Source organism: Spinacia oleracea, chromosome 1 (genome assembly GCF_020520425.1).
Source record: "Spinacia oleracea cultivar Varoflay chromosome 1, BTI_SOV_V1, whole genome shotgun sequence".
Lineage (NCBI taxonomy): Eukaryota > Viridiplantae > Streptophyta > Magnoliopsida > Caryophyllales > Amaranthaceae > Spinacia > Spinacia oleracea.
The window spans coordinates 101151748-101175341 of record NC_079487.1 but is presented as its reverse complement, the minus strand read 5'-3'; the positions used below and the strand labels follow the sequence as shown (position 1 = coordinate 101175341).

At 33.7% G+C, this 23594-nt stretch overlaps 1 protein-coding gene across 1 annotated transcript; it reads left to right on the top strand.

Moving 5' to 3' along the window:
- Positions 1 to 123: 123 nt before the first annotated feature.
- On the top strand, positions 124 to 23528 carry LOC110779961 (probable LRR receptor-like serine/threonine-protein kinase At1g56130). The gene is made up of 24 exons (XM_056837670.1): positions 124 to 393; positions 8329 to 8518; positions 10376 to 10447; positions 10634 to 10705; positions 10794 to 10865; positions 13405 to 13476; positions 13837 to 13908; positions 14093 to 14164; positions 14380 to 14451; positions 14579 to 14650; positions 14756 to 14827; positions 15444 to 15515; positions 15650 to 15715; positions 16319 to 16384; positions 16571 to 16615; positions 17383 to 17447; positions 19932 to 20305; positions 20743 to 20941; positions 21031 to 21180; positions 21441 to 21559; positions 22008 to 22218; positions 22312 to 22543; positions 22676 to 22826; positions 22937 to 23528. The coding sequence occupies exons 1-24, from the start codon at positions 228 to 230 to the stop codon at positions 23288 to 23290; spliced, it is 3108 nt and encodes a 1035-aa protein (XP_056693648.1). The 5' UTR covers positions 124 to 227; the 3' UTR covers positions 23291 to 23528.
- The last annotated feature ends 66 nt before the right edge of the window (positions 23529 to 23594 follow it).

Genomic DNA, 23594 nt, shown 5'->3' with positions numbered 1-23594 from the left:
ATTGATATTGATATAAACTCTAATTAACAACTAATGACAATGATGCAATATTTTTCTACACAAGCTATGATTATAATATTAGCCTAGTACTCGTACTACATTAGACTAGGATCAAGTCATTCAAACTTTAATTTTGTTAGTGCAAAGGTGAAGAGTGTTTCATAACCACCACAATACAAAAAGCTCTTAATTGGTTTAATCCAAATCGTTCTTCTGAACCGGCAGCCATGCACAGCCTGAAAAGTAGATTTTCTCGGTGGCAGCCGCCGCCGTCGTATATCACTAGTCATACGACAACATGGTGTTGTTGCATTATTGCATTGCTGGTAACGTCGTACTGCTCATTTGCACAATCACAAAACACTAGTCGGGTCGCTACTGCTCCTATCGAAGGTTCTTCCTTTCTCTTTTATACTAGTACTAGTATATCTTTGGACGACCGATATATTTATCGATCGATCTATCATCTATATATTTGTGTTAAAATATTAATAAGCATTCTTCTTTGATCTCATACATATCTATCCTCTTTAGAAGTTAAAATAAAATGAAATGTCATATCAAGTCGTCGAAATCATGTACTTGTCAATCCGGTTTAGATTAGCAGGTTGGCTAGACACTTTAAAAATGGGTGAATTGAAAGAGAATGTCATCTATATGCCACATGACTCCCTCTTACTATTGTTCTATGTAGTATATATGTAGATCTCACTTCCTAGTTAGAACTTCTACCATCTAACCAAGTTAGATATTGATGATAATTTAAAACGTAGTACTCCATAATGGATACATGCAAACACATAATTATATTCATTTCTTTTGAGCTCTCCTAGGAAGTACTACCGAAGTAGCTACGATATTGTTTCGGAATGAACGTGAGAAATTTCACTTATTTAAGAAGACCTAGGTAGGCAACTCCTCGGTGTTTGCAAATTAATCAATACCAGAATCTTACATATCCTCCTTATGAATTTTTATGTCAACTAAACAACATCTAAGCACGAGTTATAATAAAAATTTAACTACTATGAATGTACGATCAACTAATCAAGTGTGAATGGATGTAAATGTAAACGACCATTTGAATATTTTGGATTTTTGGTGATTACGTTTTCATAATTTGGTAATATTATCTTTGTACCATCCTCAAATATTAATCAATTCGATCTATGTCCAAAAAAAATAAAAAAATCTTAATCAATGGATCATTTTAAAGTATCTTGAATGACAATAAAGCTCACTATTAAGATACTTTATGGTTTATTTATTCAAATTATTTTATTACAGAGTACTATTTATTATTATCCTTTAATTGAATATAATTTAACATTGTACAACATATAGTATTCGAAGTACATATTTTGACTACTTAAAAAAAATACTAGTAGTCATAATCAATCTATCTATACTATTATTAATGGCATTTCATGCCATCTCGCCACATGTCGTCGTCATTAGATGGCAAGTGACATGGCATAGCCGACATATAATATTTTCTTAGAAAAAGATGAAGAAATGCAAATATCAATGCTTGAACCCATGACTTCATGTTCATAAGTTAGAACTTTAACCACTAATCCAATAATACAACTTATGATATTTAAGCAATCGAAAACATATAAGTTATGTTTATTAATACCTTGTATTAAAACTTTAATGCCTATCATAATTATACATTTTAATAATTTTCTTATGAAACTAAACTATACTTAATTTTTTTTTTCATTTACATTTTCATTTAGGTTCATTTATAATTACGTTTTTTAGCAGGCCAGTTCATGTAAGTTTACCTAGAGCAATAAAAAAAGAGTATTACGCATAACAAAGACTACTCCGTTTTAAATTTAAATTTAGTTTACTAAGATGTTTAACCAAATTTTATATTGAATCACCCTTACACAAATAAAATATAAAAATAAATTATGTACAAATATTTATCTCATGTTATATGTAAGTAATTAATATCAAATTATTGTAATTATTTTTATTTAACTCAAATTTGATCAAGATTAGTTCTCAAATTACATATAGTCACCGGGCATCGCCCGGGACAATAACTAGTTTTTTATTAAACGTTTTTAATTACATTAATCAATTATGTGGCATTTTTAAAGGGATAGAAGAAGAGAAAATATTTATGGCAATAATCAGTCAAACAACATACGTAGGGGAAAAAAAAGGCATAAACATAACTCTAAGTCAACTAAAATATTTAATAGATTTATTTAATGTATGATGAGATTTCACACACACGACGCGTATATACATCAGTACTCTAAATTTTTAACATGTAGTTTCATACACTCGAATACTCGATCATCTCGAACGAGATCAAGCATGTCCACTCTACAACATGAATGCCATAGTCTCATACACGCATCCAGTAATGACTTAATTAGCGAGAGTGGGCGATACCTCAATTGGTTAGAGCTTCTCTACCGATTTCAGGTGAACCTGATCCTGGATTCGATTCTCATCCCCGTCATTGTAGCTTATTTGCATCAAAAAGACAAGTAATTATTTAATTAGCGCGCGGTCGATTTGGTTGACAGCATATGTACATTTGATCGTGCAATAGTGAACGTTAAACTAAATAATAATGTGACAAATTTTAGTTTGTCTCATGGAAATTCTAAATGAGATATAGAGACAAGTAATTCCTATGGGTCTACGCAGAGACTATACATGAGTTATACCGACATAAATCCTATTTAACGATGTATTTGAAAGCAAGATAGAATAGAAAGGGGAGGGGAGGGGAGGGAAAAGAAAGGGAGGGGATAATTACTAAAGGGGTTAACCATAATTAGTCATTAGAGCATCTCTAAAGGTAAGTTAGTTTGACAATTAGCTTGTTATGCCACATAAGATTTCAAGCTATTTTATTGTCTAGCTAATTTATGCTCCAATGGCTAGCAAATAGCTTGTTATTTAAATAGGTCCTACTTGTTCCACTTGTCAATTATTTATTTGGCAAATTTGGGAGCTAGTTGTCAAGTAAATTAGCTTGTTTAAGCTAATTTGCTTGGCCAAGCTAATTTATTATCTTCACTCCAATGGTCTAGCTATTAGCTTGAAACTTTTATAAATTTCAAGCTAGTCCCTAGCTACAACCATTGGAGATGCTCTTAGGAGCATTTGGATATATCTCTACCCCTTAAAAAGTGGGAGATCAATTACTGTTTCTTATGAACAGTAACACTCCCCATGTACCAATTATTTATTTTACTTTCTTTTAACTAATTATTTTAATTTCTTTTAAACTAATTTGTCAACTATTTTTTATTAAGTGCAATAGTCTTATTGAGACTTTAATCTAAACACTTCACTGCGTTTTTCTTAGGTACTCATTCAACTCATACTCCTTAATCTAATTATCTTGCTCCTAAGTACAAAATATATTTAGAACTGGGTACATGTACCAAATATTTTTGGTACTAACTTTATCGATTTTGTTTATTTACGATTCAGTACAACCTATCAACAAGAAAAAAAACCGATTATGAGTACACCTATCTATAAATATAGTCGGGAACAAGAAAAAAGTTCTTATATACGTTTGCATATCATTTTTTTTATTATTCAAACAAAATGTAAAACATGTCCTGCGTGTATCGAGTTTCACGTTTTACATTAAAAAAAATTCGTCATATAAAAAATTATTCACGTTTTACATTAAATTTTTCAGATACCAAAATCTGAAATTATACGCTAATTAATAAGTTCACTTTTATGGCATGAAATCACAATAAATTAATGAATACGACTATTTTATATACTCATATGGTGCTAAAACACCATCAGTGCCAAAATTGAAATTTTCAGCCACATTGCGGGCACCGCCCACAACCCGCTACTAGTTTTTTCAAAAATAGGAATATTAGGTGTGTTTTTAAATTAGTGGGTATTTGGTGAATTTCAAGAAAATTCAAGGTATTTAATTTCATAAAAGGTTTGATACTTCGTATATCTTTATTGTCTCTCTACCCAACCCTTATTGGCTCAAACATTTTTTATCGTTTCCCTCTCTTATGATCATCATTTACTATATTAAACAATTTATCTAGCTACTAGCCCCACTTGCACAACATAATATTAACATTTCCTCTATTCCTTAAATATTGCACTATGGTTGATTTTACACTTTTTTAACACATACTTTGACTCTTAATATCTCGAATTATGTATAACCTAAAAATTATAAAAAGTTAATATTTAGAAAATATATGTCACTTTTAATCTAATCAGATCTAATATGAATATATTTACTATTAGGCATTAATAACAAAAGATGACCAACAGTCTAGTGTAAAAGACAAAATGTTGTGATATTTATGGAACGGGGAAATTATATCAACAAATTCTCATAAAACTATGTGCAATGCAAGTAGCCAAGTAGTGTATCTATTTAGAAATGGAGGGAGAAACTTTTAGCGATTTACATCCATTTTGAGTGACTAGCTTGCAACTTTTGCAACTTCATTGATTAAACTAACCATTTTTTCAAAGTTTAGGGACTAACTTTTATATATATGCTCTGTTAATTTGTTTTGATGGAAACAAAGGAAAATGGTTTTCCAAAAATATTTTTCGGAGGAAAACCCAAATGGAAAGTAGGTTTTCTTGTTTGGTTATATGGAAACAATTTTAAGGGGAATAAAGTACCAAAAAAACCTAGAAATAATCAGTCGTTGGAATTCTTAAAAAGTATTAACACAAAAAATAGATAACAGTGTAAAACAAACGATGACTTCTTCAATAAATTTAGAAGAAAAAATCAACACAAAAAGATGAAATCAGACCGGAGAAGAAGTTTCACCAGAATTATGATCATTTAGATAAAAAAAACGCCATTTATCTACAGATCCATAATCAAATAATATTCAAAAAATGAAATTTTACTTGATCAATGGTGAAATCGACGAAAACACAACAAAGGGGGAGAGACAAATTACGTTGGAAGAGGAGAGAGGTAGGGGAAGAGAAGGGAAAGGATGACGTTTTAACTATATATTGAAAAGGAAAATGATTTTTCCTCTATGGAAAACTTTTTTTTCTGACCCACTTTTCCTTCGATTAGGTTGGACAAATAAACAGAGGAAATTAAGTAAGGAATATTATTTTCCTTTGGAATAGTTTTCCGCCGAAATAAACATAGCATTACTCCTTTATTTTCATATACTTCTATTACATATATATACAAAAATATTACAAAAATTAGATGCATGTTGGAAAAATACTAAATACTTCTCCCGTCCATAATGTTCCTCTTGTTTACTATTGATAAGGCCAGAGTTTAAAAACTTTGATAATAATTCGTAGTATAAATAATAGAAAAATCGTAACTTGTGAATTTCATTGGATTCCTTTCAATGTAAATTTTCTAAAATATCAATTTTCATAATTTTACCTATGGTCAAAGTAGTCAATTGGAGACCACACATAATAGAAAAATGATGAACAATATGAAATGGAAGGAGTACACATTGACACAAACTTAACAAGACCAAACTGATAATGTTTTTATTTTTACTTTTATGAGCACATTTAAGGTAGACCCTCTGTCGTTTTCATATCGTAACTTATAAAATCTATACTACTCCGTAATACTAAAAATAGGACGTTTTGCTTGCCACATGTCATTTTTTTATATGTATTTTTTCCCTATACCTTTGACATCCCAGATTTACTTTTTTAAGAAAACAAATAAAAATAATCTCCATATACTTTTAACTAATTTTGTTTATATTAATCTTAAATTCTTAATTCAATGGTAAAATAATTGATTAAATAAACTGCCTCAACTTCTATATTAACTAACATTTTGTTTATATTAATCTTAGATTTGATAAGGTATACCTCGTGAGTCCGGATCTTATAGAGTTTTATTAGAGTTGTATCTAAACCATACATTTTAAAATCAATGAGTCATATCTATCTATACTAATATATTAAAAGGCATTTTGGAAAACGTCTATGTGTCACGTAGTACTCTTCCCTTTGCGCCACATCATTCACTCACCAAGTGGTATATATGTCATGTTATGGATAACCAAAAATCAATACAACGAGGTTCGAACTCTAGACCTCATGTCTGAATGCTAATTCTCATTACCATCTTAACCAACCACCAATTGTGGTTTATTTCTTCACATTAATTTATAAATAAATGTTAACATGAAGTCTAAACCAACTAATTTTTTATTTGATTTTTTATTTTCTATGGAATATTTTGAAAAATATAAAAATAAATTATTAGGACAACTATGAAGAAACATGATGTCATGAATCTCATAAGCATCAACTATAGAAATACCTTGCATGACTGCTTATATCTAATTTGATGTTATTTATTTGAAGCACTTAGTTCCACTAGAAAACAAATTATACAATTGTAAGATGATCTAATTGAAAAATTACTTGGCATGATAAATGACGTAGTGTGTCTGTGTAGTGTAGTTGACAAACTTAATAGATGTTTTTCACTTTAAGGTATACATGCATTTCGTCAAATATTAAGCTCAAGAAAAATCTAAAATTTATCGCCCGGGCCACATACTAGTTAATGAGAAAAAATAGGGGGAATTTTGAAAAGATAATATATGAACCATTGATTTGTCATTCAATGGTTGATATGCTCAAACTCTACCTTGTAGAGTTATTTTAGAACTCTAGAGGATCCAAAACCATATTTCGTGCATCCCACGGTTAAAAATTAGTCCTCCTTCCATAATGAAATTCTAATATTTACTTTAACATTTGTCAATTAATGCATATTTTGTATCATTTATATTTCTAACTAGATTAGTATCCATGTATACACGAATATTTTTTTTTACAAAATATTTATTTGAATATCTCCCAAACTACTGCATAATTATTAAATTTTGAACATACTCATTTAATTATTCATCTAATATGCATACGGAGTATTTTATATGCGTAATAAGCGAATTTGACCAAAATATTGAGTTAACATTAATGTACCGATTTGACTAAAATATTCAGCAAAATTATTATTACGTGATATCTATTATTGCCGTAATTTATAAACTAATATTTTTTTACACATAAGTTGTTTATAAAAGAGTATAGAGAATAAAGATAACATAAAATAGATACACTTCATAGGAAAATTGATTTTGGTGGGAAAATTTTAAACCTGAAACTGACACCTATCATTCCTAGTGTCTATTTTAGTGTAAAGTAATAGATATATTATACTTCTTCTGATTTTTAATACTTGCAACACGGGTAACTTTCACGCATGCCTATGCAAAACTTTAATCATTAATATCTTTAATTCTTTTTAAGCAAAAAATATAAAAAGTTAATATTTTGAAAATACAAATTGAGACGAATCTAACAAGAGCATACATGATTACATTATGTTTTATCTTACGTATAAATCACCAACAATAGTCAAAATAGAATATGTGAATTGTGTAAATTACACAAACGTTGCGAGTATTAAAAATCGAAGGAAGTATAATAATAAAAAGAATATTAAATTTTAATATTATTAAAATATTTATTAAAAGTATCACATAAAACCCCACGTGAATATAGTTTAGTGTAAAAATCTAAATCGGAACATAATCCAGTGAGACTAGATCTGTCAAAAATGGACCCTACCCGAAAATCGACCCAAACCCGACCCGACAATACTAGATCCTGAACAAGATTTTGTGACTCGTAACCCGATTTAAAGCAACCCGAAAAGTAATGGGTCAAAACCCGACCGAACCCGTTTTGGACCCGACCTGAAAATCGTTGTATTTATAGTAATAAATGAGATTATGAGAAAATTTAAGCATAATAAACACATTGATTTTACTATTATTGTGTGTAATATAATTTTAATTTGAATTATACGCCATTTTATGGTTGAATTTGACTAAATATGTGTAGGAAAATTTGTTAATTTGTACCCATATTTTATATATTTATCACCTAAATTAATGAAAATATAACGCGCGTTTTAAAATCTCTCAACCCGTTGGATCGACCCGAACCCGAAAATTTGGGTCTTGAACAAACATTTGTAAACCCGAATCCAAAAATTGACCGACCCGATCTACCCCAAACCCGTAAATAATTTCTTACAACCCGAACCGACCTCCCGTTTGACGGATCTAAGTGAGACTCGTTTCCTCCGTAAATCAAACCAACAAAAAAGTGAAAACACTAACCAAAAACCCTCCTCGCCCAAAACTATTACGCTTATTGATGCCCACAAAAATATGTAAAATGTCCAAGTAATTGCAAAATGAGGCGGGAAATCGAGTAATTGTGTTAAAAAATCGAAAGTGTATTTGCATTTTGCAGCACAAGCATTGAGTTCAATTCTACAGCAATGGGGGACGCCGGCGAACACACGGCAGTGGAATACAACCGGAGATCCTTGTTCTGGGGCTGCGCTTGATAATTCAATTATAATTGATAACACTGATTATAATCCCTTCATCAAATGTGATTGTTCTTATAATGGCAGCACTATCTGCCACATTACTGCTTTGTAAGCTGCTTTACTTTTCTATTATCTCTTTCCTTACCATATTCTGCTGTTCCTGGTTTCATTATACTATTTCTGTATGTTTTCATGGTTTATGCTCTGCTAGGTTGGGAGAAATTAATTTCAATTTGAAGGAAACATATCAAAATTTAACTTAATGTTTTCCCACTTTTAGTTCTGGAAATGTAGGATGGGCCAATTATTAGCTTAATTACCATTTCCAGTTTCATTTTTTGGGTTTGTATTAGATTGGTTTGTTGTTTTGAGGGATAAGGCGTCGGAACAGGGAGTATCACTCTCAAAAGAGAATTTCCCTTGTTTGTTTAAGAAATTAAGAGGTATACTTCCTCCGTACCGGAAATATCGCACCATTTATTTTTCACTAATCACACTACGACTTTGGCCACTTTTTATGATTCGTACGTAAGTAAATTTAGTCATGTGGGATCATGTAAGATTCTATCAATATATATTTTCTAAATATTAATTTTTTATAATTTTTACTTGCACACGATATGAGATATTAAGAGTCAAAGTAATAGTCAAAAAGTTAACCATGGTGCGATATTTCCGGAACGGAGGAAGTATAACTATTTGTAATAGTGCAAAAGTGTAATTGTTGTAACTAAAAAAGAACGGAGGATGGAGCTGGTATTAGCAGGTGTTGGCTGGTAGGATTTTCCCTAAATAAATTTCCAGCCTATCACAACAAATGAACAAACTTATTTAATTGGTTCAAGAGAATACAAAGCACAGTGATAAACAAGAAGGATAGAGATAAAGGGGTCAATGGGAAATTCAAACACAAATGTAGCCAATAGGGTTATAAGGGGGTAATAGGTAAAACCATAAGGGTGTACTTAGAACTCAAAATCTTGACACCAATTCCAGAGTTCCTTTGTAGAATAGAGATTTACTTTACTGCCTCGATGTATGGTTTGGTTGATAGAACTTGGTGAGAAATGAAACAAAAATGATCAATATCCTATGTGTATTTCCAATTCATGCATAAGATTTGGAAAGGTAGGGCGATCGAGTTAGGTTTGATCGCAAAACCATTTGGCCTTGAGAAGAGTAACTCCTCAAGATGGTAAGTTTTGATTATTATGTTTCTTTTCTCCAACGTGAGACAATTCACAAGTGAACAAAAGGTGATTAACAAGTTTCTGCATGAGAATTCCTTACTAGTCTTCTGCAAATTGGTGGACTTTGGATTTTTTTTTTTTTTTTAAAAAAAAACCCTAGCAAGTGGAATTCTCTCTTTAACTAGGTAACTAAAAGAACTCCCCCCCCCCCCCCCCCCCCCCTCATTTCTTACTTATGAAACCAAACAATAAGATTGCTAATTCCTTTCCTTTTGTTTCACTTATGTCAATTGTCATTACTTCATGAGAAAATCAACTAATTTGTATATTTCTTGTAACTATATATGCTTGAAGTCCATCTTAACTACTAAGCAGGCCAACTAGTGAGACTCTTGCCTAGGTTGGAGTTACAAGCACCCGAATACATAGCCTTATTCGTCTTGTTGCACGTGTAGTAGGATATTGTCCTGAGTGTAATTTACATGGCCTCTTTGGCTCTTTTCTTGCCTTTTACGTATCGACCATTTGGATGATATTTGTAGAGTTGAATTTGAGAGGACAATATGCTTTGCTACAACCTCATTGGGTTCGTATTTGGCTCTCTTAGGTGCAGTGCAGTCCAAAAATACTCTCTATTTCTTCTTTTATGAGATCAAGTGTCTAATTGAAGTATCATGGCTGGACAAACTATGTGCATTACCTTTTGTTGACTAGCCGTGGAAATACTGACTAATATCCGAGAAATTGAAGTGTCTTACTCATTTTTCTTTTACAGGAAGGTCTATGCAATTGATGCTATAGGTGTGCTACCAGACGAGCTTTGGAATTTGATTTACCTCACTAATTTGTATAATTCTCTATACCTTGAGGTCCTTGACATTATCATCAATGTTTAAGTTTAACTCTATATATCACTGGCTCTTTGTGTTTAGAAATTAGAACAAGAGCATCATGGAAAATCATTCAAACTTAATGAGACTTATTGAGAATTTAGTTTTATCTGATATGTGATGGATGTTTTCTTGCTATGTAGGAGACTGGGACAAAATTACTTGACAGGCTCTGTTTCTTCAGGCATTGGAAACCTAACTCGCTTGCAATACCTGTATGCACTGCTAATCTTTAAATACTGTGATATACTAATGATGGTTTAGATTAATTGCCATTGAAAATGTGTTTTTTCCATATCGTAGGGATATTGGTACTAATGCATTATCTGGGCCACTTCCGAGAGAACTTGGTCAACTTACTGAGCTGCTATCATTGTGAGTTTTCTTCACCCGTGGAATTTCTTAAACTCCGTCTTTGTTACATCTTTATTATGTTCCTAAAAGTTTCTTTTCAGCATTACTGATGTTGCTGTGTTTGTGCATGGTTTACTTGATTCCCCTCTGAGTTTTCATGATTCATATGTCTGGAAGTCTTCCCTTTCTAATTTCTTCGCAAGTTTTATTCCCTCATGAAGCACGCTGATCGAATCAAACTTTAAATTCAATTTATTCGTTATTTCTGAAAATAACATAGCACATTCGGGTATTTGTTCCCTTCAGATAATTTTGAGGGTTAGGAGTGATCTAATGTCTTAATAAAACTCAAATATACTTCCTCTATCCAGGGCCGTCTCTAACCTTTTGGTGGCCTATGGGCGAAATAAAAAATTGAGGCCCACACTTCTTAAGGTACACGAATAAAAAAGTTGCGCGTAGATATGATGTAGTTTTTATATTGAAAAAATGATGTAAATCACTAACATTTCACTTTTTAAGACATAATACGTACTACTCGGTACTACTCCCTCCGTCCCGGAATACTCGCAACGGTTTGACTTTTTGCACTATTCACATAATTCACTTTGACCCTATTTTATTTATAGTATATGAAAATAAGTGTTAGCATATAATATATTGTTGGATTCATCTTAATATATATATATATATATTCAAAATATTAATAGTTTATAAGTTTTTATAATATATAATTGAAGATATTGATGGTCAAAATTATGCATTGGCAAGCGTGCTCAGTCAAACCGTTTCGAGTATTCCGGAACGGAGGGAGTATACATTTAATTAAACTAGCCAAGAAAATTTTAACCTATTACAAAACAGGAAGAGATACTGAAATTTAAATTAAACAACAATGATGTAGTAGCGGATCATCCAAGAGTTTTAACAAACCGGAATAATTTCTAAAGTAAAATAAAATTCCATTTTATTTCTTCTAAATTCCAAATTAAAACAAAAAAAATGAAAACATTACATGTCTCTACTTTTGGTGATGATCTAGATTCAAATTCGGTAATACAATGTAATTGCATAGTTAACCGTAAGAAATTACAAAAATGAGGGGAAATCATTAGGTGAAAGAAACAAAAACAAATTGGATAAAAAAAAATAACATTTGATGGGAGTCGAACCCCGTATGGCAGTCTCCAGCAAGTTTTTATTTTCAAGCGGGCAACACCACTGAGGTGTATTGTTGAATACTTACTAAATTGCAAGGTAAATTATTTAACTCAATTTTAATTAGCTTAAGAGAATTTTGGGCTTTTTTCTGGGGCCCAGGGCGACGGCCCCTTATGCCCTGCCCCAGGACCGGGCCTGCCTCTATCCGAAAATAATAGTCATACTGTTGCAGCACCTCATAATTAAGTATATGTTGACCTCAAGGGCTGGCTGGCTGGCTGTCTGTCTGTCTGTCTGTCACCTACTGTTTGTCAGGTTAGGGTAAGCACGGATGTGGCTGGGTGGTTTGTGTTGGGATTGGGCTTGGGCTTGGGCTTGGAGCTGTGGTGCGTGATGAGGTAGGACACCTTCTGCCTGTGGCTGTGTGTAGGTAGGAGACTAGGAGGCTACTGGAGTGTGAACATGGTGGAGGCTATGGAAGCTAAGGTCGGGGTGAACGTGGTAAAGCGTTTTGACTTTTAGAGCATTGAGTTTGAGAATAATTCCATGCATGTTATGAAACCAATCAAGAAGAAGCAAGTTGGCAGAGATCAAATAGACCTTGTCGTGGAGGATATTCTTGAGTTGGGGTTACCATTAAGAGTATTTATTCATTTCTAATGTTAACAAGGGCAGCAATATTGTGGCACATTCTGCAGCTCTTTTAGTTCCTTTTGATGGGCTTGAGCAAGTGTATATCAACCCTTTTCCCCAAGGTATTATAGCCTTGGTGGACATTGATGTAATTTGATCTTTCTATAAAAAAATGCCGTCCATCCCGTTCCTTCCCTCAAAATAAAAGTATGTGCATGGGACACTTTTGCTCAAAACACCCTATAGAATAGTTTATCACTCGATACTCTCCATTGCTCAATCTAAGTTTATGGTAAAATAAATCACAAACCATAATTGATCTAGGGAGCGTGATAACTTTTCTGGATATCCTAAAATAGTATATGTGACTATTATGCGGAAGCCAATGTCCTGAGGTCCTGGGGACTCTTTCTTACTAAAACAGTGGGTGGGTAGATGTATCTTAAGGTCTAAAAACCTAATAAAATCCCTCTTATACTATGTACTTCGTACGAAGTGAAATATAACTTGAAGTAAGAAAATATTCCAAATAATGCACACTCTAAAATTAAAGAAATAAATATAAGTGCTTCTGATCTCTTCCTACCTTGTTGCAATCACATCACACCATCTCTTTTTTTCTTTTCTTTTTTTAATTCTTTTGGTTCCTGTTTTCCTATGCTGAGAAAATGTTAAATTGTTTCCTTGTCATGTTACAAGAGAAATTTCAGTTCTTGTAGTAAATTGGATCATTACTGATATGATGCCGTGCTACATTTGTATTTAGGGGTCTTGGTCCAAATAATTTCTCTGGATCCCTGCCATCAGAGATTGGAAACCTTACAAGATTGGAGCAACTGTAAGTCTACAACTGATGTATCAATAGGATTCTTTGAGCGGAAAGTCTGCCGCGTTACTTGTTTACTGCATGATCTTGAAACTTTAACTCCAGACAATAAGTGAATTTAATGCCTTCAGCATTCCTTTCCGAGGATGCATACGCATTTTTCACCCTGCAGTACCATTTCTATTAGTTGATTTATCATAAAGAGCCAACAAGGCAACAAAGGTCTTCTTTCAGCATATTGGTCTTGTTTTTCAACGAGCATAAAGACTTGCAGTTAGCAATTCACATTAGCAGACGTGGCAATGTGCATCAATATTTTCTATTCTATTTTGTTGCTTAGCAGGATATTATGCTTGTGGCTTACCTTAACAGGTCCATTAGCAGTTCTGGAGTTAGTGGTGCAATTCCTTCAACATTTGCTAATTTGCAAAACCTAGTACGCGTGTAAGAGCTCAAATCATGCAACTCCCCCCCCCCCCCCCCCCCCCCACACACACACACACACACACAACATTTCCTAAAAAGAAACCTAGTTAAGAAAGGGTCCTACTTCAACTGCTTATAAAAATAGCTAGTTTTAGTTCCTTATTTTAGCATTTTACTTAGTGGTAGCTCTCTGATCACTCAGGCGGGCATCGGACATTGAACTTACGGGTGTGATACCGGAATTCATTGGAAATTGGAGTCTGCTTGAATCGCTGTGAGTAGCTTATTTGAAATATTCATCCATCCTTTTCACCTTGTCCACTTTGTTAATTCAATAGTTTTAGGCTTTTAGCAACAGATGCTTTGGTGGTGAGTAGGCAAGTAGTAGCATAAGATAAATCATTTGTGCTAATTATATTTTAAATCTAATCTAGTTTTCTTGGTATTAACATCCTGGACTTTGCAAATCCCATGAACTACTCCATGTAGGAGGCTTGAAGGCACCTCATTTCAGGGACCAATACCATCATCACTTTCTAATCTAACCTCCTTGCAGGAATTGTGAGTTGCTTCCTTGGCTGTTTCTTTACCGTTTCTTTCTCTATTGCACTCGATTATTACGCAGGCGCATCTGCTTTGTCCAGAAGACATCCAGGGAATTAAAATTTTCAGTTGTGTATGAATGCAGGAGGATAAGTGGCTTGTCAAATCACAGCTCTTCCTTGGAATTTGTAACTAGTCTTACGTCCTTAAGATTCTTGTAAGGTCTCATGATTCTAGCTTACAGACGGGCTTCTTTATGCTCTCATTTACTATGAATGTTTTTCTTTCTTTCACTCACTGAAAATAATGTGATTCCCTGCAGAAGTCTGAAGAATAACAATATAACAGGTTCCATACCCCGTAGTTTAGGAGAACTGCAGTCTTTGGTTCAGCTGTAAGTGTTTGCTATTGCTAATGACCCGTTTGGAATATTCCCTTGCTTTTATAGTTCTGTTGCTCATAATAATAAAAAAATTCTGGGTCACTTCCTGTGGCCTTGGTGAAGTATATGTCTGTTTGTAAACTTTGTTGTGGGGATATCAAGAAGAGCTGAGCAAATAGTTTTGCTAGAATATGGGGAGTGGTGCGGATTATTTTTGGTTATGTAGCGAATTGTTCAGTTATAAATTCTAGAAAGTTATTATAGGAGGAGAGTTTAAATTATAACTTTAAGTAAATAATTAATTGAAGAAGATTCTTGTGATGTAGAGCTTACTAGCTTAGAACCTGGACCGTATGTAGATTTTATATATGATCGGTTTTCAAAATAGTCTATTTTTCTTTGTTGCTATCTTACTACTGGTATGTTTATCATAAGCCACTACAAAGCGCATGCAAAAAATCAACTATAATTTCTAACTATAACCTTAATACTAAGTGTCTGCATCACTTGATTCCAACAGTTAGAATTAGTGGTTACCTTATGTGGTTAATTCCTATAGCATGTCTTCCTGTTTTGTCCGTCAATGTTTTCTGATGCAGTTTGTTTTTTAAACTGAAACTTGCTGCAGGGACCTGAGCTTCAACAACATAACAGGACGAATTCCAGACTCCGTCTTCAATCTCGGCTCTCTTTCTCACTTGTGAGTAATTATGCCCTCTTTACTCGTTTGCATGTGCCAATATGCATATTTTCAGGTTGTAGTTTTTTCTGTTATCTCTGCAAAAGGCAAGAGTAGCTCCAAACTTACTGAGAAGCTTTTATCTCCATGCTTAGGTTTCTTGGAAACAATAGACTTACCGGTGCTCTGCCTGCTCAGAAAAGCCCATCTCTGGCTAATATGTAAGTTGTATCAGCATTTGGTTTTTGGGAAAGTGTATATTCGTTCAAAAAAGAATCCTAAAACTTCCTATCTTTTTGAGCACTAAGAGAACCTTCTAGGACACACCTCCATGATGCTCGAAAGACTAGTAAAAACAGACAGACAGACCTTTCAAAGCCAAATTAACCAACACTGCTAAAAAGACTTAACAATTTACATCTGCTCAATCCACGATCCTAATCAGTTATTTTCTTCTTTACAATATTCTAAATTCAGATTTTCACTTATATATCTCCTCTGCAGAATGTTTGACAACTGTCATGACTTGTTTTAAACACTTCTATGAAGTTGATGTAGGAAGTAAAATTTCCCCAATATAAACACCTATTTCTTTCTATTTTTTTTTATTTATGTTCACTTTCTTCAACATAACCATGTACCCGTAATTTTAAAAAAAAAGTAAATAAATTCCCTAATATTTTTTATTTTTTTAGTGTCTGATTTATATATTTTTCCATTTATTTAGTTCTGCAATTGATAGTTCTAGGATCATTGCAGAGTTATGTTTCTAAGTTGATTTCTTTGTAATAAGAACATATATATTTTGATTTGATTTCATGCAGTGATGTATCCTACAACCATTTATCTGGGAGCTTTCCTTCTTGGATCAGCCAACAGAACATAGAGCTGTATGTTTTATTTATATAGTTGTAATATTTGTCAAAGTTGCCTTCTAGAGTACTAGGATGTTTAGATATCCTCTATCTTTCACCTATTTTGAATAGAAAAGTAATCATTTGTTATTGTGTGTTTCATTGTCCGCTCACTTTTCCATTGTATAACCTGTTTTCTTACATAATTCCCCTTGAATGCAGTAATTTCATTGCGAATAATTTCTCTGTAACAAGCTCGAACAGCAGGTTATGATCTCTTCCTTAAACCAATACAACATGCTCTAGATGAATATTTGACTGATGGTGATGCTCTTTTGAATAATGTATTACATTCCACGCCTAACTGAGCCTATGAACTGCAATTTCGTTGAATTTCAATTAAATAACGTTTGCCTTGTCATATAACAAGCAGAAACCACCCTTTTCCCTCCAGGTTCTTTAAGGAAAATTGGCAGAGAATCAACTGAACCAAAAGTGTAAACTAATGGTTGAAGACCTTATCTGTGGGTTTATTATCTGTAATTCCCTCACATATAATTTCCCATTAGCCTTGAAACATGTATGATGCATAACCCCTTCTTGTATCTAGTTGTTATTTATTCTACAGTTGGAATTGCAGTTCGAGCTGAAGTTAGTCCATGTTTCGTTAATAGCATGTTACTGTTCTGATAAAAAGAAGCTTTGTCGCTTTCAGCATTCATTTAGGTCTTTGATCTATGGTGTTTGGTGACATGGTCTTGTAACTTTTCCTACCATATTAACTTGTCACAACTCAGTAGTATGGTCATATGGTGCATTTGTACTGATGTGATCAAGTGTGTTGTAACCTTGCCAACTTCAATCAAATGCCTCCGACAAAAGTCAATACTAATGCAAGTTGAACCCAACCTTAAACACGCAAGTAATAAAATATGTTTAATTTGTTATTCTGAAACATAAATCACTTCCTTCTGATTGGAGGCTTGTTAACTTGGTTACCCTCAGCATATGACCAGAGCATTTTTTTGTTGCAGATCTTTGCCGTTAGGGTTGAACTGTTTGCAGAATGGATTTCCTTGCAACAGCGGTGTAGGACGTTGTGAGTACAATTTTTTTTATTATTATTATGATCTTTTATTTATCCATTGTTTGGTGAAACTCTCAATTTTATATGAACACATGAAGTGTACCTGTGCCTTGTGGTTGTAGCTTATCTATCGTATTCAGGTTAGCTTGATCACAAGAGAAAATATTTGCTTTCTTCATCTGATAAACAATCTCACCATTCAGTTGTCATTGCAAACCAACAGAAACGTCACTATCCATAGCATTATCACAAATTCACAACTTTTATCAGGAGAAAAACTTTATTACAAACCTTGCTAGGGGGATCCAATGCTGCATCTTTGTATTACACTGCTTGTTGCTGAGTGAGAGAAACCATTGTTCTCGGTTTCCTAACAATAAGCTTTCTGTTTAAACTATGAAGACAAGCTCCAGAGTATATTAAAACTTTTACAAAATGTATGGTCTATATAGTGTAATAGCTGAGACAAATAGGAAATGTGAAATAGCCAGACCAAGTAGTGAAGCACTGCAACTTTCTTAAACAGAATTATCAGTCCCTTATAAGATGACAGTTTGAATAAACTATTGTGAAGCTTGGAAACATAAATGATAAATAATAGAAATATAAAACATCTAAGACAAAGTCAAACAAGAAGTGAGAGCCCTAGAGTATTATATAACAGGATCTCATCAACCATTAAGAAAGTAAAACTAAAAGCTGTTTCAACTGTAAAACATAGGCTTGCAGTGTCACTGCAGAAACCTAAACTGTGAAATTTTGATATCTTTATTTTAATAGTGAATGCAATTCTTATGATCTGTTACAGGGGTCAAAATTCATTTTCTTTATATACTTTCCTAAATAAACAATTCCTGTCTAAGATGGGTCTGTGCAGTAATTTCCCAAGATAACTCCTTATCTCACTTAAGGTGACTTATCCTGTTACAAAAGTCAATCCATATGCCATACAAGCTACCCAAAGAGCTAACTTCATCTTATATTTCATTTTCTGTTGGTGATAGTTCAAAGTCCAAACTGCTCCTTTTACGCGGAGCAGCGGACTCTCCGGGCCCCTTTGTCAAGGAACACCCCTGCTACCTTACCAGTTACAAGCTTGACCTTTTTGCGCAACTCTCCTTGTTTCCCTCTGAATTCCGTCACATTTTTAAAAGTTTTCAAAGTCTCATATGTCTATTGTACAAAAGATAAATTGTTAAACGAGCTATCTCATTGTATAAATCTCCGAGACTACTCGTAGAGAATGCCTTTCATAAGTATGTTTCCCTTACAGAACACCAACCATTTGTTTTATAAGAAAAAAAAATGAGGAAATAGGAAACCAGTGAAGTAAGAGGTGCGAGGTAACCTTTTCATTGGAATTAAAAATGATGAGGAATTTTTCCAGTGTTTAGGCTTGTATTAATGTTAAATTGACCAACAATAGCATGTTTTAGTTGAATCATGTAATAATTACCATCTACGAGCTGAGACTAGACTGTAATATTAATAAACTTCTATCAGTGGCACTTGAAAAGCTTAAGATGCACACTTAGAAAAAAAATGCCCTATTTGGCTTTGAATTTATTATTTCTTCTAAGTGGCTTCCCACATAACACTTGTACACACTTTGGAACCTTGGCCTACCATTAAAAGTTCCAATCCAGAGAAGGTTGTGGATTCTATGTTAAAATTGATGCTTATTGAAACAATGACGAGCAAAAAACATACAATGAATAAAACAAAGAGTACCCTTTTGTAAACTCAAGTTGTACCCAGCAAGTTTCACCCAACATCTAGGCAAGATGATAAGCCCAAAAATACGTTATGATTCTATTTTCACTGCATCCAAATAAATGTCTTCGCTTGCATAAAAAAAAAAAGTCTTCAATTGGTCTAATAGGCCTGTTACTTTGAATTTATAATAACGCACTAGGGGGTGGATAAGGAAATGGGTAGTATTTGAATTTCTTCAATATTGAAGTAACAAGAACAACTAGAACTTATTTGCCGCAGAAAAGGGGTCATGGACATCAACAAGAGTGCAGTTAATCACATCAAGATATCACAAGGCAGATAAACTTGTTCAATCATATCTTGATTTGCCTTTGTAATGTAGGTTTGAAGAACTGTCTACTACATATGTATGTTCATGATAGGAAGAAATGAGGAACTGAAGACAGTTTCTTTAAGTTTCTAAATCTTCTTGGGTGTTTGCATCTCTTAGGAAAACCTATATATATATGTTCATGTTTCACGAGCTCAATACTACGTATTATCTGTGCATATAAATACAATCTGACTCTCAGATTGCCTTTTTCCTTTGTAATGGATGATTTGTTTGGATGATTCTTCTCATATCTGATAACCCCAAATAGCTTTAGCCTGATGTTTGTTGGTTTGACATAGAGCTTTATTATGATGGCTTCTAAAATTCCAAAAGGCAAACACATTTTAAGGACCAAATAGAATCATATTTCTATTTGCATTAATCCATTCTGATGATCTGTGGTGCAGATTCTGACTTTGCAATCAAGTGTGGTGGTCCACAGATTAGAGCATCCAATCAAATAGTATATGAAAGTGATAATGAGGCCCTTGGTCCTGCAACTTATTTTGTTACTAGCAATAATAATTGGGCTGTCAGTAATGTCGGATTGTTCACCTCAAACAACAACGTGTCCTATACGTTTACCTCTCCACGCCAGTTTATTAGTCTAGATTCTGAACTATTCCAAACAGCAAGGCTATCAGCTGGATCCCTAAGATACTATGGGTTAGGGCTTGAGAATGGTAATTACAGTGTGCTCCTGCAATTTGCAGAAATACAAATTGAGAATGGTAGAACTTGGAGAAGTCTTGGAAGGCGTGTGTTTGATATTCTTATCCAGGTAAGAGTGAGATCTTCTAATATTCAGAGAAATCTATGTCCTTGTGCTCAATAAGGTTAATAGAATATAGGAATCTTTTTAGGACAGTACAAATTACAAAGAATTGTTTTGGTTTAGATCCTGAAATTTATGGTGATTGTGTCCAATAAAATAAGCTTATTTTGCAATGGTGATTTATTAAGATAATTAATTAGCAATCAAGTTGGTGTAGAAGCCTTTTTTAAGCTGCAGGCGTAAGTCTTTTACTCTACTGAGTCTATCAGATGTTTTTGCAAATCATATCCAAAAAACCTGATTACGGTGTGAAGTTATTTCTTTCTTTTACAAATTTGCCAATCATATTTCTCTGTTAACATCTTTTCCATATAATTTTTTGGACTGTCATTTCTTTTTCTTACTGCTTCTCCTTTGTAACTCACTCTAATCTTGTAAACTAGGGAAATCGGGTGGAAAGAGATTTTGATATACGTAGAGAGGCAGGAAGTCAGTCATACATACCTATTCAGAGAAATTATACAACTCTAGTGACAGAAAACTACCTTGAAATACATCTATTTTGGGCTGGAAAAGGAACATGCTGCATACCTAACCAGGGAACATATGGACCTTCAATATCAGCCATCAGCGTTACCCCACGTAATATAATTTTCAATTAGTTGGATAATTCTTTTATTAGGAGGGTGTTTTAATTTTTCTGAACTAACTGACTACAAGCTGTTATTCAGTGTTTCAACCAAGGCCTGTAAGCTCAACAAACTCTCATAGGATTGCTATAATTATTGGAGTAGTTGTTCCTGTTGCAGTCGTTTCCCTTGTTACTTTGGGTGCATGTTGGTTTATTCAAAGAAGGAAGAAATTGCGTGCAGCAGAAGAAGGTATGCCTAATAATATATCGATTCTCACATGAGTTGTCTCTTCCAGTTACTAATGCAATTATACAATGTGAAAGTAAAAGTAAGAACTTAAATCTTTCAGAAGTAAATTACTTTCAATTTATGGTTTCAAAAATATACCATGCCTTGTTTTATCTTTATGAGTTACATCAACCGACATCTTCTCAAATTTTAATTTTTTTAGTTAAAGTTGAGCTTGGAAACTGTAAAATCGGTTTGTTCTTATCTGTTTTGTTTTCCAGAGCTTTTAGGCATCGATGCCAAACCATACACTTTCAGTTATGCTGAATTGAGGTCAGCTACTGGAGATTTTGACCCTGCAAATAAGCTCGGTGAAGGAGGCTTTGGAGCTGTATATAAGGTAATTTAATTATCAGTATGCCAGTTGATAAACAGTGAGAACTTTTCTTGCTCATTAACTGCCAATTGTCCACTGTTTCACATGTTATTTGCTTTACTTCATTATACTCGGATAGTTATTGATCAGCTGCTGTAGGACAACAAATTTATAATGAGAAGTGCAATAATTTTTTTTTTCTTTCATGAAATAAGCGTTTGCGTATGTTAATTCAGGACTACCCTAAATGACTCTCTAATGCATTTAGCTTTACGGCTTTATCCCTACAAAATAGAGAGTATTTTCAATTGACCCCAAATCCTAGTACTTCCAATGAGAGTTGGGCTTTATTTTTCCATGTTATAATGATAAGATGTTCTTCAGTTATGGACTTCCAATTGATGCTTGAGACAATTCCCCTCTTTTCTTCTCTTTCTTAATTTATTTCCTTGTGTTATGCCTGCAATTACAGGGAAACCTGAGTGATGGCAGAGTTGTTGCTGTTAAACAATTGTCAGTAGCATCTAAACAAGGGAAAAATCAATTCATAACTGAAATAGCTACTATATCTGCTGTACTACATCGAAACCTTGTGAAGTTGCTTGGATGCTGCATTGATGGACAAAAGCGTCTTCTTGTTTACGAGTACTTAGAGAATAAAAGTCTTGATAAAGTCTTGTTTGGTATGAGTTTTTTGCCTTTTTTGTGCATTACAGGAAGATAATAATAGAAAAGTTTTGTTTTAATTATCAGCATTCACTTTTATTCAATCACAGGAGACAGTAAATTAGAACTTAATTGGGCTAAGCGATTCGAGGTGTGCCTGGGAGTAGCAAGAGGCTTGACTTATCTTCATCAAGATTCCCGCCTTCGAATCGTGCACAGAGATGTTAAATCCAGTAATATTCTGCTCGATTCTGATCTCCATCCCAAAATTTCCGATTTTGGTCTAGCCAAACTATATGATGACAAAAAGACTCACATGAGTACTGTTGTTGCTGGGACAATGTAAGAACAAAGATCTACATAGGCTACCCCCTTCCGATCTTCCATTTCCATTCTATGATTTTAACGTCCTTTTGCTCCTTGCCATTGTTTTCTCTCTTAACGTGTTCGGTTTTCGTATTTCCATCATTGTAGTGGATACATTGCACCAGAATACGCCATGCGTGGCCATCTGACAGAGAAGGTGGATGTGTTTGCTTTTGGTGTTGTTGCTCTGGAAATTGTTAGTGGAAGGTCCAATTGTGACTCGAGCTTGAGTATGGAAGAGATGTATCTTCTTGATTGGGTATGATGCTAATTGTTTGACCTGTTTTAACCATCTCTCTTAATATGCTATGCTCTCTCTCTTGTGCAATTCTGTTTATATCTTTTTATCTACCCTGCTATATATTGTAGGCATGGCATCTGTATGAGAACAAACAAGGTGTTGAACTTGTGGATAAGAAATTGAAAGAAGTTAATGAGGCAGAGGTGAATAGACTGATTGCAATAGCATTTTTGTGCACTCAAACATCACCAGCACACCGTCCAACAATGTCTCGTGTCTTGGCTATGCTATCTGGGGATGTTGAAGTGGGAATCATTCCATCAAAGCCAACATACTTAGTAGACTGGGAATTTGATTACTCCAGTGATATGACTAGTGAAACACCGGGCTTTTCAAAATTTTGTGATGCTTCAAGTACTCTTTACACAACTACATATGGACCAAATTCACTTGCAGATAACGCCCTTCTGAATCTTCGGTGATTACTACTACTCATTGTTGGTTGAAAGCAGGAAGCAGCAAGAACTCCAAAGTTGCATTTATGTTGTACAAAATTTGGCTTCACATTGAAAAACTTATATTAAGTGATTTCATTCATTAAGCAGGTTGTATTATGCAAATACTCATTTCTATGTGTGATTTGTTGTCAAAATATTGGAGAAATACATCATGTTTCTTTCTGAACAAACTTCTTTTTACATTTAGATTGTTTCCATTGAACCTCAATAAGAGCATACAAAGAAATGCTAGAAGTGACCGCGTTGTAAGCTAGAGGAAAACGAGAAT

Excerpts from the sequence above, each read along its gene's own strand:
- LOC110779961 (XM_056837670.1), top strand. The coding sequence starts at position 228 with ATGCACAGCCTGAAAAGTAGATTTTCTCGGTGGCAGCCGCCGCCGTCG. Across the intron at positions 20,306-20,742 it reads TGTTTGATATTCTTATCCAG|GGAAATCGGGTGGAAAGAGA; the intron begins GTAAGAGTGAGA and ends CTTGTAAACTAG. Across the intron at positions 22,219-22,311 it reads TCTTGATAAAGTCTTGTTTG|GAGACAGTAAATTAGAACTT; the intron begins GTATGAGTTTTT and ends ATTCAATCACAG.